General features: G+C 35.8%; 1 protein-coding gene across 40 annotated transcripts in view; it reads right to left on the reverse strand.

Moving 5' to 3' along the window:
* RIMS2 (regulating synaptic membrane exocytosis 2) overlaps window positions 1–14831 on the reverse strand; it is a 531876-nt gene that overhangs the window by 220655 nt on the left and 296390 nt on the right. For all 40 annotated transcript variants that reach the window (XM_068395878.1, XM_068395859.1, XM_068395866.1 and 37 more), the window contains 5 exons: window positions 14402–14521; window positions 12453–12552; window positions 11550–11673; window positions 5595–5641; window positions 4281–4393 (listed from right to left, as the gene is read on the reverse strand). In XM_068395878.1, coding sequence (XP_068251979.1) covers window positions 4281–4393; window positions 5595–5641; window positions 11550–11673; window positions 12453–12552; window positions 14402–14521 — 504 coding nt within the window. The remainder of the gene's footprint in view (window positions 1–4280; window positions 4394–5594; window positions 5642–11549; window positions 11674–12452; window positions 12553–14401; window positions 14522–14831) is intronic.

Consider the following 14831-nt stretch of genomic DNA (forward strand, 5'->3'; position numbering starts at 1 on the left):
GCTGGACACTGCCCCCCACTCTGCACAAGCAGTACCGCATAGCCCAATGTATGGGTGACCTACTCATGTACAATAAAAGTAGATCTTCAGCTTGCTTCTGCTCTGTATTACAAGAGAAATACAGATATTCCAGAATATAGCAATCCTAAAAAGGATAGAATATCTCCCACTGTGCACCAAGGACCCTCACCTGCCATATTCTGCCTTGGAAATGGATGGTAATAAGCACATTACATGCACTACCTAGAACTTTTCAGGTTTTGACATAAGAGCAAAGGGGAAAAGGAAAAGGTAAAAGGGGAAAGGGGAGCATGTCTCGTACTTGACCTCATCCCCCCAATATGCCAACAAATTATGTCCTTCACAATGTACAATATCCACTTTCTAATATGCTACAGATATTACAACTATAATTAATATACCTGTACTTTTATTGCTTTGTAAACTGAGTATGTATGGAAAATCTGTTGAAGTGGTTCTGTGGTTCAGCTGTATAAGGAAAAAGGTTAATTTTATAAATGACATCCCTTTTCTGTTAGAATTTCCACAAGTACAAAAATGAAACATTGTAATTTTATACCTGTATCCACTTACATGTTCTTGTAGTCATTATCAGTCTCTAAACCTAACTATTGCAAAAGCATTCCAAGTCATACTTTTCATGCAGTATTGAAAACGTAGCTAGAATGCAGCAATGAAGCGAAGAGCACCAACACACAAAGAATACTGACTTTTTCAAAACTATATTAAAGGAAGAACAGATCAGTGAAAACCCACAGAAACAGGAACGAGACAAAGCAAATAATAATAAAACAATAACTGCAATAACAGTCAGATACTCCCCTGAAAGAACAATGTGGATCAAAAATGCCATAAAATAAACTGCCCAGAATACAGATAAATTATTTCTATACCTTAGTAAATTATAACACACAGTAGTTTACTGTAGGTGCACATAATTTGTTCAATTAAACATGTATTTGGGCAGAATAATTATTAATGGAAAGAAGATTTCCTAGCTATGTGAGATGGTTTGCTTCATGGGAAATCCTATTAGCCAGCTTTGGAGTGTCAGTGTAACCTCAACAGAAGAAAACAGGTACACAGACCAATGCCAATAGAGAGCAAAACATGGAAGGCTGAACAGAGAAAGATATCCCTGAATAACAGAGAGGCATCACTGCAGCTAAGCTGGCTAAAACCATACTGAACGTAAAGAAATACATTCCAAAACACTATTAACATAAAAAACCTTGAAGGATTTGTAGCACTGTCTGAATAAGGAAGCATATATCCAAGTATTTCTTGAAATTCTGCAAATCTCCACCCAAACTGTACATATCTCCACTCCTGCCCACAACTCTTGTATTTCACAACCTATTACACACAGCTGCCCTAATAACGGCCCATCAGGACTACATGGTATTGTCCAAAAGTACAGAAAATACAGAAACCACTTCCAAATTCTTGCCTATCATCCGTTCCCTCAGATTCATCACACCTGTCTAAATTCAGCCACCATCACCCAGAACGTCAGCTGACCCACCACTTCCACAAAGAACGGCATCCTGTCCCCATTGACTGCCAGGGCTCTGCAGTTATACTCCAGCCTAGGCACTCACCATAAAGAGCACATTCCCAATTACATTCAGAATCTAGTATTTCCTTCCATTTCCATCTTACTCAGCTATTTGGAATGAATGAGTGTTCCATCAACTGTTCTGTCAGAAAAGACCTGACTAAAAACATGGAAAACTAAAATCCTGAAGCTTGTCCATTTTGTAGTGTTTAAACTAAAATATTTTTTTGGAACTTGAGGAGATTTTAAAAACTCATTTTTTCCCTATTACTTCACCTCTGCTAAATGTCCAAAATTAGAAAATCTCAGTTCATTCTAATTTTTCAAAACATCTCCGACTCCAAGAAGAGTTGTTTTTTTCACTAACTCTTCCCAAGTTTCAAAACTTCTTAAAGTTATAAAATGAGAAAATTTTAAAAAGTGAAGGAAAAACTATTTATTGCACTACCTTCAAGACATGGAAATCTGCAAATCTGAAAAGTCAAAAAACTTGTGATTTTTCAAAACTAACTTAAAATATCCAATCAAAAAGAAACTACAGATATTTAGTGTTTTGAAAAAACTGTTCCTGTAGAATACTTCAATTCTCTTAAAGTCATCTTTTTAAAAATATATTTTAGTCTACACATTTCAATGTTCCCAGTTAGTTGCCATGTTGCTATCTATCCACACCATCTTCATACATTGTGACAGCCGCCCTTCCTCGCAAAGCAAAAGGTTTAGTACTAGCCTCCCAAAGCCTTGAGCCAACAGCATCAGGAGCTGGGTTGTGCCATTAACATGATTAACAGGAAATACAGCTATTTCCAACTTTTCTTTAGCTGGTGAGGTAAGATAACTGTCCGAATTTTCAAACTCTACTGATGTTAGGTGTCTACATTGAGACAGTGGGACTTAAACTTAGAGAGTTAGCTAGCATTTCTGACTTCGGTGTCAGTCAACTGGAGCTGTGTGTTCTCAGATACCAGCTGCTCTCCAAGGGAAACAAGGATATTGTGTCGTAGGGAGCATTGTATATAATTGCATACAGTATATAAGGGAGTACAAAGAGGACAAACGTAGGAAAGATCTTTAAATATCTCAATATTATTTGGTTTCCTTAGATGGAAAGAAATGCTATAAACTTATTAATAAAGGCATTCATATCTTGAAACGAACAAAAAATAATTAAAAATAGGAATGATGCCTTCTTGAGTTGAACACTGAATTTATATGCCATTCTGAGCCATAGAACCTTGTGAATTCTGTTATTCTCAGTAAATTAGAATATACCTCCAAATCTCCTGGTACTATTCTTATGCACCTCAGACTGCTATATCCTATCAAACCACAAAATCAACAGATTTACTGACTTTACTAATAAAAAAGAAAGTGAGGAAGTCAGTTCTGTGTGGTTCCTATTTGGATCATCATTCCGCAGTGCCTGTGCATTGGATGTCTGAGCAGCTAACTCTGGCTCTTGAATTTCATGCTGGGAGCCAGGAACCAAAACTATTTGACAGCCTAATCTTTTATGAGATTTATCCAAAAGACATTTCTTCCCCCCCTGTTTTCACTATCAACAATTTTTGCTGTCTTGTAAAACTCATTTGGTTTTTAGAAACCTCAGTCTGTGTCTTTTGACAGTTCATGTTCATGTCATTGTATTTTGTGCAAAGCATTCTGCACTCTACAGTCAAGATTTCTAGTTTTCCATTTAGCCAAAGGATTGAGTCTTTCAAAGCAGTTAAGTACAACAGTTACAGAAAATTAAAAATTACATAGTGTAGATGGCTGGTCTGACGAGCAAAACAAAAAATGTCTCATGCATTGCAAAATGGAGCCAACATGGCTGCTGAACAGATGGAAAAATATTTCTTCCTCTCCTCTATCAATACCATAAACCATTTCTGTGAGACCTACAAACAATCTGCTTAGATTTCATGCATATTTTATGGTGCACTCATTATCTTAACATAAACAACTTGGAAGAAATATGAATGTGACATTTTCAAACTTGTTTAACACCAGTTTTGCACTGCTTCCATTCCATTTTCCTCTCCTTTTCAACATGTACCAGGCCACAACTGAGCACTTTTGAAAAATCACACTTTGGAGTTGTAAATGACACAGAAAGGTGTACAAAACCCACGTTCTTCAGTTTAGTACAAAAAATTACTCTTTTAAAGAAAACATTCAGGTAATGAACTTTGTTCTCAGTGAGAGTGAAGAACAAAAGTGAATAACACTGGTACAAAGAATACAACATTAGTCAACAATGAAAGGGATATCTGGGGAAAGGTATATATAAAAGCTGGTATATAAGAAATAGGCAATATTATTTTCCAAGCATACGAGTAATAAAATCTACCAACTGTACATCTAAGTGTTACAGTTGAGAAACTGTATACGCTCAACAGCACAAACATAACTGGAGGCCAAGATTAGGCCTTTCTGAAAATTTTACTCTACCAATCTAGCTTACTAGATAAATATACATATATATATATCTCTCTCAAATTCAACATACAGAAAATTTCCAAAAGCTAATAAAATGGAATGTCCTTATGATGTGGCCCTGTCTACACTGAGATATATAGCATTAACCATAAAATTTAGCTAGTTTAACAAGAAATTTATGTTAGAGAAAGCTTGCACTCTGCAGTGAGAGTTGTATATGCTGCAAAAAGCACAACACTAATATAATGAAATGTTTACATACTGAAAGTTGTCCAGACAAGAACTGTGGAACATCCCTTAACATGCCAGGACTCATAGGAGAAGTCACTGAAATAGAAGGTCGGTCCATTTTTTGAGATTCAAATGAACTAGAACCTGTAATTATACATAAATATATTTTATAAATAGTAGCACTTATGCATTTTTCACAAATGTTCTTTAAAGAAAAAAATGTACAAATACAACCAAACATACAATAAAGTTGTGATAAATTTCACTATTTTATCTATTTAAAATTACCAAATAATGATACTCAATCTTTTGTTGCTCAGATACAATCAAATGCTTTCCAAGTTTATTATAGCTATAAAAAGTCATCTGAAGCATATAGAATGAAAAATAGTTTGTTCAGATATTTCTGACTGTAATTATGTCAGTAAGTTGAAGACCAAAGTTCCTAAATAGTAATGTAAATACTTTACTATGGTGAATGGAATTCGGTCTTCTGAAGGGCACTTATTATCTTGTATAACCAGACTAATTTTTAATTAGAATTTTACAAGAACATCAAGATGCATGTAATGTTTTTGTGCATTTTGTTTCAAATCTACAAGGTCTGCTAACTATTCAAGGACAAGTTTTAACATATAAAACATTGAGTAAAAGTAAAGTATTTTTATAAATACAAAAGACATTCCACATCTCACAAAACATAAAATGGATTTTATTTTAAGACTTGGCTATCAGTGAGAAGTTATTGAAGGAGTTTTTCATATTATTGTAATCAAGTTTATGCCACTGCATTTATTTGTGGCTTCTATTAGAGTTCTAAAATAATGATAAAAAATAACTCAAAGCTGAAATCCATCTTATCAGATCTAAGCCAAAGAATGTTATTTTTCCCCACATGAAATACTGGTTTAGCGGATTTAGAGAGTGCTAAAAAGTTCTAATAAAGTAGAAGTATTCTGATTTCAAACCAGCTGCCTCTCAGGTTGTAAATAAAGCACATTTCATCCACATTTTTTGTTTATAAGGTTCAATTGAAATGCAAACCAACAAAACAGGAAATTAAAAATTACTATTAATGTTCTTGTATATTAGTTAGAATTATGCTTTTCTTTTCAATCAAAAAGAGCCTAAGCTTATAATCAACTGTCAAGCCTAAATCAAAATATCCCAAATTTCGATAATTCATTATTAAACAAAGATAGATAGATTATATGGTAAGATGACATACTGAGACAAATACAGACAAAGAGATGAGATCTATACTGACTGTAGATGACATTTTTCAATTTATTTGTGCTTACATAAAAGAGAGAGAAGATTTTCCTACCCCACAATTGAAACTTACTGGACTCCAGCTGTGCATGTGTGCTGTCAGGTATTCTGGGAATGTCCCTGAAATCAGGAAAAGTAAGACAGGCTGATCCTTTATCTAACAAGCATATTCAAATTTCAGTTACACTATAACACTTCTCAAGCCACTACGGAATGCCTCAGGAAAGGTATGTGATCTACTGGCTGTCTTCAGCACGGGGAAAATTTATCTTTTATCCAGTATAAATAATTTCAGTGGCAAATTAAAGCCTACAGAACAAGTGGTTGGTGAATACAGGAGAGAGGCTGCACAGTCACAAATAAAAAATTCAGTAAATTAAAAAAGAATCTCAGAGTTAATGGTAGACTAAAACTGAGTAGCAGACTTCATTATGACATTATACATTAATTAAATTTATTGGACCATCACTCAAACATACTGAACTGCCAATAATGGCTATCCCAATATGTCCTTTACTGTCCTTGAACCCCAAATTTGGACAACCTCACCTTTTACATGACTAAATAAGATGATTAATTTCATTTGGCAAAATTGTATACTTGCATATACATGAGATGTTGCATCACCTGAATTAAATTCTGTGTACAGCTATGTAATTTTAAAGCGCTCAGATGCAATGACTAAGTACCTTATTACAGCCACCCACCCCCCAAAGGAACATATTCTTCCTCTGAGGGGTAAACATTACTGTATGCTAATAAAAACTATCAATATGCTAATAAATAATTTTGGAGGTATTTGAGCAAAACCAAGCAAGGTGAAAAGCCTCAGCTCCGTCACAGCAAGAACAACGTTTAAAATCATGATGTGTGTTCCAGTGGAGTTGGTTTCTTCAAGGCTGCATTGGGTGTTGGTGCCCAGGTGCTGGCAGGGGCTGCAGGGTGGCCTCTGTGAGGAGAGGCCGGGGCTGCCCCGTGCTGGACACAGCCGGTTCCAGCCAGCTCCAGCGGACCCACCAAAGGGCACAGCTGAGCCCAGCAGCCAAGGTGGTGACACCTTTGTGATAACACATTTAAGAAAGGGTAAAAAAAAGCTGTGCGGCAGCTCTGAGAGAGGAGTGGGGAGAAAAAAACATGAGCGCGACATCCCTGAAGACACCAAGGTCAGAGGAGGGGGAGGAGGAGTGACCGCAACCCCCGCTCCCCATCCCCTGAACTGCTCCACAGGAGGGAGGCAGGAAAGTCAGGAACAAAGGAGTGAAGCTGAGCCTGGGAAGAAGAGAGGTGAGGGGAAGATGGGTTTAGTGTTTTTTATTTCTCACTATCCTATGCTGTTATTTACTCCTAATAAATTAAATTAATCTTTCCCCAAGTCAAGTCTGGTTTGCTCATGATGGTAATTGCTGAGTGATCTCCCCATCCTTCTCTTGACCCCTGAGCTTTTCCATCTTATTTTCTCCCCTGTCCTGCTGACGAGGGAGAGGGAGAGGGAAAGAGTGGCTGGGTGAGCGTTTGGTGGCCAGCCAAGATCAACCCACCAGAAAGGTGTATGAAAAGGAAAGGGAAAGTTAAAAATGTTTTCAGTGTTATCTACTCATACAATGAAAAAAGAGTCTGTACTATATATAAATAAAACTTGTCTAGTTCCCTTTTGTTATACAGTTTCCAAACATTTTTCAAGACTCACTAGAAAGACAGCTTTACTAAGCAGTTTGAGGAATCTTTCCAAGTAAATTGATGCACAGTACCCAATATTCAAATTAATCAGAAGACATGCAACTGCTGTAACTGCCCACTGTGGACAAGAAAAACATCACTGTCTCTGTTGTTAGTAAGCAAAACTTGCCAGAAACTTAGAAGGGCTATTGAAGAAGTAAATATTTCAGTTTGCATATTTGATATCTGTAGAATTTATAAATTTATAAAAGGACCCAATACTCGCCTATTACTTTACTCAGAAATACACTCCTGAACCTAACCTGTAATTTTAAAAAAGTATTTCTATCATATGAGTTTGAGAAGAAAACCTTGAAAACATGTATCACTGAACAGATTGAATATGAGTTTTCTATAGATAGCTAAAACAATAAACTTGAAAGCTTCGAACACTATCTTTTATATTCCTAAAGCATACAGATCCCAGTATTTCACAGTAGTGTGAGCTGTATTTCTTACAAGGAACTCTCACTGAGATAAACAGATGTAGGAGAAGCAGAAGTACTTTTAGGTATCTATCTCTCTACACTTTAAGATATGTTCCATTGCAAGAACATTGTATAGTATAATTAATAAAACACAATGCATCATTCCTTCCAAACTCTAACTAGTAGTAACTATGAAAATAACATGCATTTTAAAATAACTACTTCTGAGAATCAGAAAGCAGAAAATAGATAAGAAATGAGTATGTATGAGAGACAGCCGGCTCACATACAATAGCGTCTTGGCCATCAATTTTTATTTTAAGATAGCAAAAGGGATAAATTGCATGCCAAAATGGTATGATCATTTATTTTTTTTTAAAGGAGCTTCCCATTTTATCTTCCTTTGTCAGTTTAGCTTGCTATCTTCAGTTTTCATAGCAGTCAGTTCACAATAAAATGAAGAACTAAAAATAATATTTACTGGAATTTGATTTTGTATTCAGAATATCAGGATATGACAATAGGTTCTCTTTCTCAGCTAAGTTAATTGCTAGTAACTGAAGATTTCTGGCATGAGTTAGTGCATTGCCGTGAGACCATCAAGGGACTCTTTATAAGTAACAGGATATACCTCAATGCAGAATTGAAATCCTTCAAGTGGACACCATTTATTCTAATCTAAATAATAATCACTTCATACATCTGGTAAACCTGAACTTTTAATGATTTTAAATACATTGGAACTTTTTTCCCTGGGGCAGAACACAGACCTATGGTGTTATGTTTCCTTGGGCAAGAATAAGATATTAATTTCTGTAGTCCATTTGACTATGACCAGAAATCTCCTAAACTGAGAAGATAACACAGTATTTCCAGTTCATCAGCTCAGATCTCATGAAAAACATTTCTGAAGTTATATTGTTAATATCAAAATCCAAAAAGTTACATACATCTAAACAGAATCTAAAACCTTACCAAGTTGCAGAAAGTATTCATCACTGAGACTTTAGTTATAAACTCATTCAGATTAGTAACTGGAGTTTTGGAGATGAAAACCCTCTTTTACATCTACTGCAAAAAGATACTGGGAATCAAGTACACAGAACAACTTTTTTAGCCCTTATCTGGCTCAGCTCTTCAGACAATGTAGCAAGCACTTAATGCTGAAGAAGGCACCTTGAGAGCCCACATCACTTTCTTTAAGGAATTATCAATGAGCCGTTCTCGTGACAGCAAGAGGAGCACATGGTAACATAACAGAAGACATGATGATAAGGACAGTAAAAAACAGACAGTAAATATGTAATCACAGGAAAGAATACGGGAGGTTTTGCACAATCAAGAGAATGCAGAAAGAGAAAAAAAATGGAATATTTTCAAGATGTGAGCAGTTCCTTGAAACTTTTGCTATAAACTTTTGTTTGAGAGAAACTATGAAAGATCTTACACCTGTATGAAATGAATTTGAAACCCCCTTTTCTGAGACAATATTTTTCTAGCAATGTAGCCTGTGCCTTAGCATTACTAGTATACCTACAACTCCCAAGTTATGCAAAGGTTTTTAAGGATAAGACAGACGATACAGCCTTTCCCCTAAAGGGGTTGCAATTTAATAAGTATGTAGGAGATAGCCTCTCATCTCACTGACAAGATAAGGCAGGTTTTGTTATTATCTATCAAGTTCGTTTAAAATTGTCAAACCGAATTAAATTCCTACACATTAAGTTCCTGATGTGTTAAACACATTTAGTTCCTGTTGTAGCTGAACCCATAACAAATTATCCTCACTGAAATTCCATCCTCAGATTATCACAGAATCACAGAATCACAGAATGTTAGGGATTGGAAGGGACCTCGAAAGATCATCTAGTCCAATCCCCCTGCCAGAGCAGGATTGCCTAGACCATATCACACAGGAACGCATCCAGGCGGGTTTTGAATGTCTCCAGAGAAGGAGACTCCACAACCTCTCTGGGCAGCCTGTTCCAGTGTTCGGTCACCCTCACCGTAAAGTTTTTCCTCAAATTTAAGTGGAACCTCCTGTGTTCCACCTTGCACCCGTTGCCCCTCGTCCTGTCAAGGGATGTCACTGAGAAGAGCCTGGCTCCATCCTCATGACACTTGCCCTTTACATATTTATAAACATTAATGAGGTCACCCCTCAGTCTCCTCTTCTCTAAGCTAAAGAGACCCAGCTCCCTCAGCCTCTCCTCATAAGGGAGATGTTCCACTCCCTTAATCATCTTCGTGGCTCTACGCTGGACTCTCTCTAGCAGTTCCCTGTCCTTCTTGAACTGAGGGGCCCAGAACTGGACACAATACTCCAGATGCGGCCTCACCAGGGCAGAGTAGAGGGGGAGGAGAACCTCTCTTGACCTACTAACCACACCCCTCTAATACACCCCAGGATGCCATTGGCCGCCTTGGCCACAAGGGCACACTGCTGGCTCATGGTCATCCTGTTGTCCACTAGGACCCCCAGGTCCCTTTCCCCTACGCTGCTCTCCAACAGGTCTGCCCCCAACTTGTACTGGTACATGGGGTTGTTCTTGCCCAGATGCAGGACTCTACACTTGCCCTTGTTATATTTCATTAAATTTCTCCCCGCCCAACTCTCCAGCCTGTCCAGGTCTCTCTGAATGGCTGCGCAGCCTTCCGTTGCGTCAGCCACTCCTCCCAGTTTTGTGTCATCAGCGAACTTGCTAATTATATGGTTCTAGATTTTTTTTTAGTACTTAATTTTTAGTTGTTATGTTACCTATACTTTCTCATATGAAGGTAAGATAATTGTGTGCATCTTATACAAAATAAAGGGATAAATATATTTATTAATATATAATTATAGAATCATAGAATCGTAGAACAGCCCAGTTTGGAAGGGATTTTGAAAGACCATCTGGTCCATCTTCACATGGAAAAGGGATCCTAGATGAGATTACCTAGCACCCTGTCCAGTTGCGTCATATACATCGTAATAAATTCTGTCGGTGAAAAGAGAAAATTCTTAACAACTGTAAGCATCTTCAAATTCAGTGGTAAACAACCCTGGTGTGATCAGCTATGGTACTTCCAATGGAAAAGTAAAATAGGGATGGATGTGACTGTAGGCTGTAGGAACTTGGAAGAAAAAGAACAGATGAAGAAGGGGAAGTATTTACAGTCTAATATAACAAAGCAACTAGAAATGTCCTATTACTGTGCAAGAAAAATTTAAGTTTAGACATTGAGAGATAGGTCTGAAAGTTAAGAAAACTGGGCAATGTAAAGCACCAAAGAAAAAGTGCAACACAGTTTAGACAAGCACTAGTGTTAGCTATTCATTCTGATATGTTCTGTATTAGATAACAAGCAATAATGTAATAGATTTTATAGATGAAGTTTATGAGAATGTGGATTTGAGACTTTCCAAAGCATATTGATCATGTCATTAGCATACTGTATTTTGGGCAAAATTCTACATTGCAGACTCTCAGTAAATAGTTCATGATCAGTTCATAGACCAAACACAAATATATAATTTTATATATATTATATAAAAATGGTAATGGAGAAATAAGAATCAAGGCTCAAGTTACTAATCAGGAATAGCAACAATAAAGAGTATAACCACAGCTTCAGAGCCAACTAGACAACCACAGAAGGGAACCTATTTTTGACCATATTAGCAGATAGTGCCTGGGATTGTCTCAGAGAATACAGGATTTCACACCAGCTCTTTCTACTTACTGGCATGATCTATAATTCTAGCTATGCTTTTCGTTTACAGAATGTTGCATACAGTTTTACTGTTTACAGTGTTTATGAATCTGATATGCTCTGGCCTAAAAGTGAAATTTTGCAACTTTTTCATCATATTTAATAACAAAAATTATGCAATTACTTACCCTATTGGTCTTGAAACAACAAGCTCCACTTGTGGCTCAGGTTTGGATTCTAAAATGATGTTATACACCTCCTCAAAGGTGGCTCCTTGTAGTAGCCTTCCATTCCATTCTAATACTTCATCACCTGTAATTTCAGTAATAACACTGCTTAGGATGTCTGCTGTGAACTTAAGCCATTCTACTGTCAGCTTACTGAACTGTGAAACCTGTGTTGTAGAACAAGTTTGCAGTCCTCCATAAAGGAGAATCCTGAGTATTAAAGGTTTTATGCAGCTCAGCTTCAAATATGTAAAGTTCAGTGAAACAATATCATCAGTAGGACCCCTACTGAATTAGATATAGCTCTTACTCTCTTTGGCAGCTGTGGCTTAAAAGGAACCCCAACATGTTCTTTAGAAAATGCAGAACTTTAAAACAGCATATCTCATCAGCTTACTATTTTGAAGATCCATTTACCTCTACAAGTTTAGTATTTAAGGTTCAAATAGTTCTTATGTTAGCAGTTTATATTTCTTGCACATTCTCCAATCTAACAATCCATGGTTTGCATGTTGGGACAGAAGCAGTTCCTTAGCCGAGCTAGTTCTGTTGCCACATTTGTAATAGTTTGGTTTGCTCTAAGTAAAATATATACCACAAAACAACTGGGCAGGACAGCAGTGGAATATTATTTTGAGTATGAAAATGTGAATAAAAATGTTAAAATATGATTTTAAACAACATGAGAATTTGTATATTTCACAAATGCAGTAATGTCAATAATCTAGTAACTGAAGGTCAGGTTGAATTCAGCAGTAGTTCATCACATCAATTTAACATAATTTCACGTCTAATTAAGCTCATTCTCTTTTTATCACCTTTAGAAAAGTGACTCAGCAGTACAGATCTATAGCAGATACATACCTGGTCTAAGATGCCCCACTGTGTCAGCTAAGCTTCCTCTTTTAACTTTGGTGATAAATGCACAGAGTCGACCTGATTCAGTCATCTTTCCTCCTACCACCTGTTTCAAAGAGGAAGTATTTTCACAGAATGAAAATTACTTTAAATGACCTAAATGTTTTGTCAACAGAAAGAAGAATTCAATTATTTCCTTACTTTTCAGGTAGTCCAGGTAAGACAGATACACTTGAAAAAAACAGCACAGAATTTTAGCTATGACAAGTTATGGTTGTATCTATTCTGGCTATTTGTGTAATTTAAAGACAGTGCAAATATAGAATGCTAAAGCTTTTAAACTTTAGCAAATATATGTATAGTATTTCACTGTATTATAAATTACCACCCAAAAAAAGTAAGGCATTGGTCATTATACTGCTTACTTCAATACTTTTTAACTGAAAACAGATATATTAATGTAACAGAACTCACGATGTTCACACTAAGCATGAAGCATCTCTATCAATTTATCAAATCCACTTTGGCTGGGAAAGTCAGATGAAAATACTTGTCATACCGAAGATTTCTCCACAGGAAACTTCAACAGGTTTGACTTTACTATTTATCTTAGAATCAGGAGATTCAAATATCAGAATCAATTATAACTGCATAATCTTCAAATTCTTAAGGTTTCTTAACATTTTTCATATTGGAATTTAAAATTTGTAATACTAAATCCAGTTTAGGTTACTTTCAGTAATGTAAATATTTGAAAATTCAGGTTAGGAATAATCACTGAAAATCACTCTTTTCAGATGTCTATTGAGATTAAAACGTAGTTACTCTTGAATCTAAACTATTCATGAATCCCAGTGAAGAGTTCATCTTTGTAATAGAAGATTTTAGAATTTTAAACGTAGAAGTGTAAACAAAAACTGCTTCCTCATGGCACTGTTAGTCTCTTCTCTTGCATTTTCTGATACTAAGATGCACATACCTAAAGTGATGCTCAACTGCCTTCTGCACCAACTTAAAAATGCAATTATTTGTCAATTAAATAAAAAATTCAAAGATTTTCAAAGCATGTTAGTATATCTTAAAAGTAACTACACTGATCTAATCCCTATTTATAGTGTATGACTATAGCCTAATCTGTGTACTCAAAGTGAAGTCAGTGTCATGCTAAATAGAGAATGGAGAATTAATCAAACTTCTCAATGATTTCTCACAACAAGGATGTGGATTAAAAATAAATACATGCTTGTTTATTTTACTGTGTATAATTCATTCTCATTCTTGTACTAGTATTGCTGGAACTGCAAGTAATATCACACAAAAATGAGATCAAGAGATGAGCTAGCAATAGCTTCATAATTTGTTCAAAGAGTACTGCATCACGAAAAAGATGCAAGCACATTATTTTGTGATAATATACAATAAGTACTAAATAATTTTCTGTCTTGTGTATTTAAAATTTAGCAAATCAAACAATCAGAGAGGAAAAAAATCCAGAAACAGGCTCTTCCCTTGGCAGACTCTACTCCAGATTGAAATGTCATTAACTTCCAGATGTCCCCCAGATCTTCAAGAGCGATAATTTATTTTTCACATTTTTCCCCTCATTTGGGCAATAGAAGTTATATCATGGTGCAATGCTCAATACTGAAGAAAGTGGACAGGGCTTGGCTTGCCCAGCAAGGATGCAATTAGTGCCTTGCAGAGCAGATATTCTCAGCAAACTTGTGAAAACATGTATAACTTTTCTGAAAAATACTTTTTTTTCAGTCTGTCAGGGACCCTGCAAAATTAGTCTTGATAATTGAATATAAAATGTTTCTATATTGTAATTTTGAGAATGATAAGACATTATAGATATCGGTATACATACACTATATAATAAGAGAATACTTTCATTATAAAGGTAACCGGTTTAACTGAGAGAGTTGTTAGTTCCAAAATTATTCATTACCAACCTTCAATCCAAGCATTGCTCCTGAGTCTCTAGGCACACTTCCATCTTTTAGTCGTTTATTTAACAAAATCCGACCAATGAGACGGTCTCCATCTTTGGATGGTTGCCAAGTTACTGGATGCTATCATATGGTGTTAATGGAAAATACAGTGAAGAGGATTTTAAAGAAAAATATTTCAGTAATATTTTTCATTTCCTGATATATTTTTAAAGTGCCATGAAAGTATTATGATTACACTAATACTTAATGTAATAGAATGACAGAAAACTGTGCTGGAAAATATTTATTTGGATATATAGTCCATCACAATGTGTGTCTAATATTTAATAACATTATCTATTTTACTAAATCCAATTTGTAAATAACTAGAATGATCTTTGCATCTTGATAATTAGGCAGATATAGACAACTATACATAGTTATCTACACA

This window comes from Nyctibius grandis, chromosome 3, assembly GCF_013368605.1.
Source record: "Nyctibius grandis isolate bNycGra1 chromosome 3, bNycGra1.pri, whole genome shotgun sequence".
Classification (NCBI taxonomy): domain Eukaryota; kingdom Metazoa; phylum Chordata; class Aves; order Nyctibiiformes; family Nyctibiidae; genus Nyctibius; species Nyctibius grandis.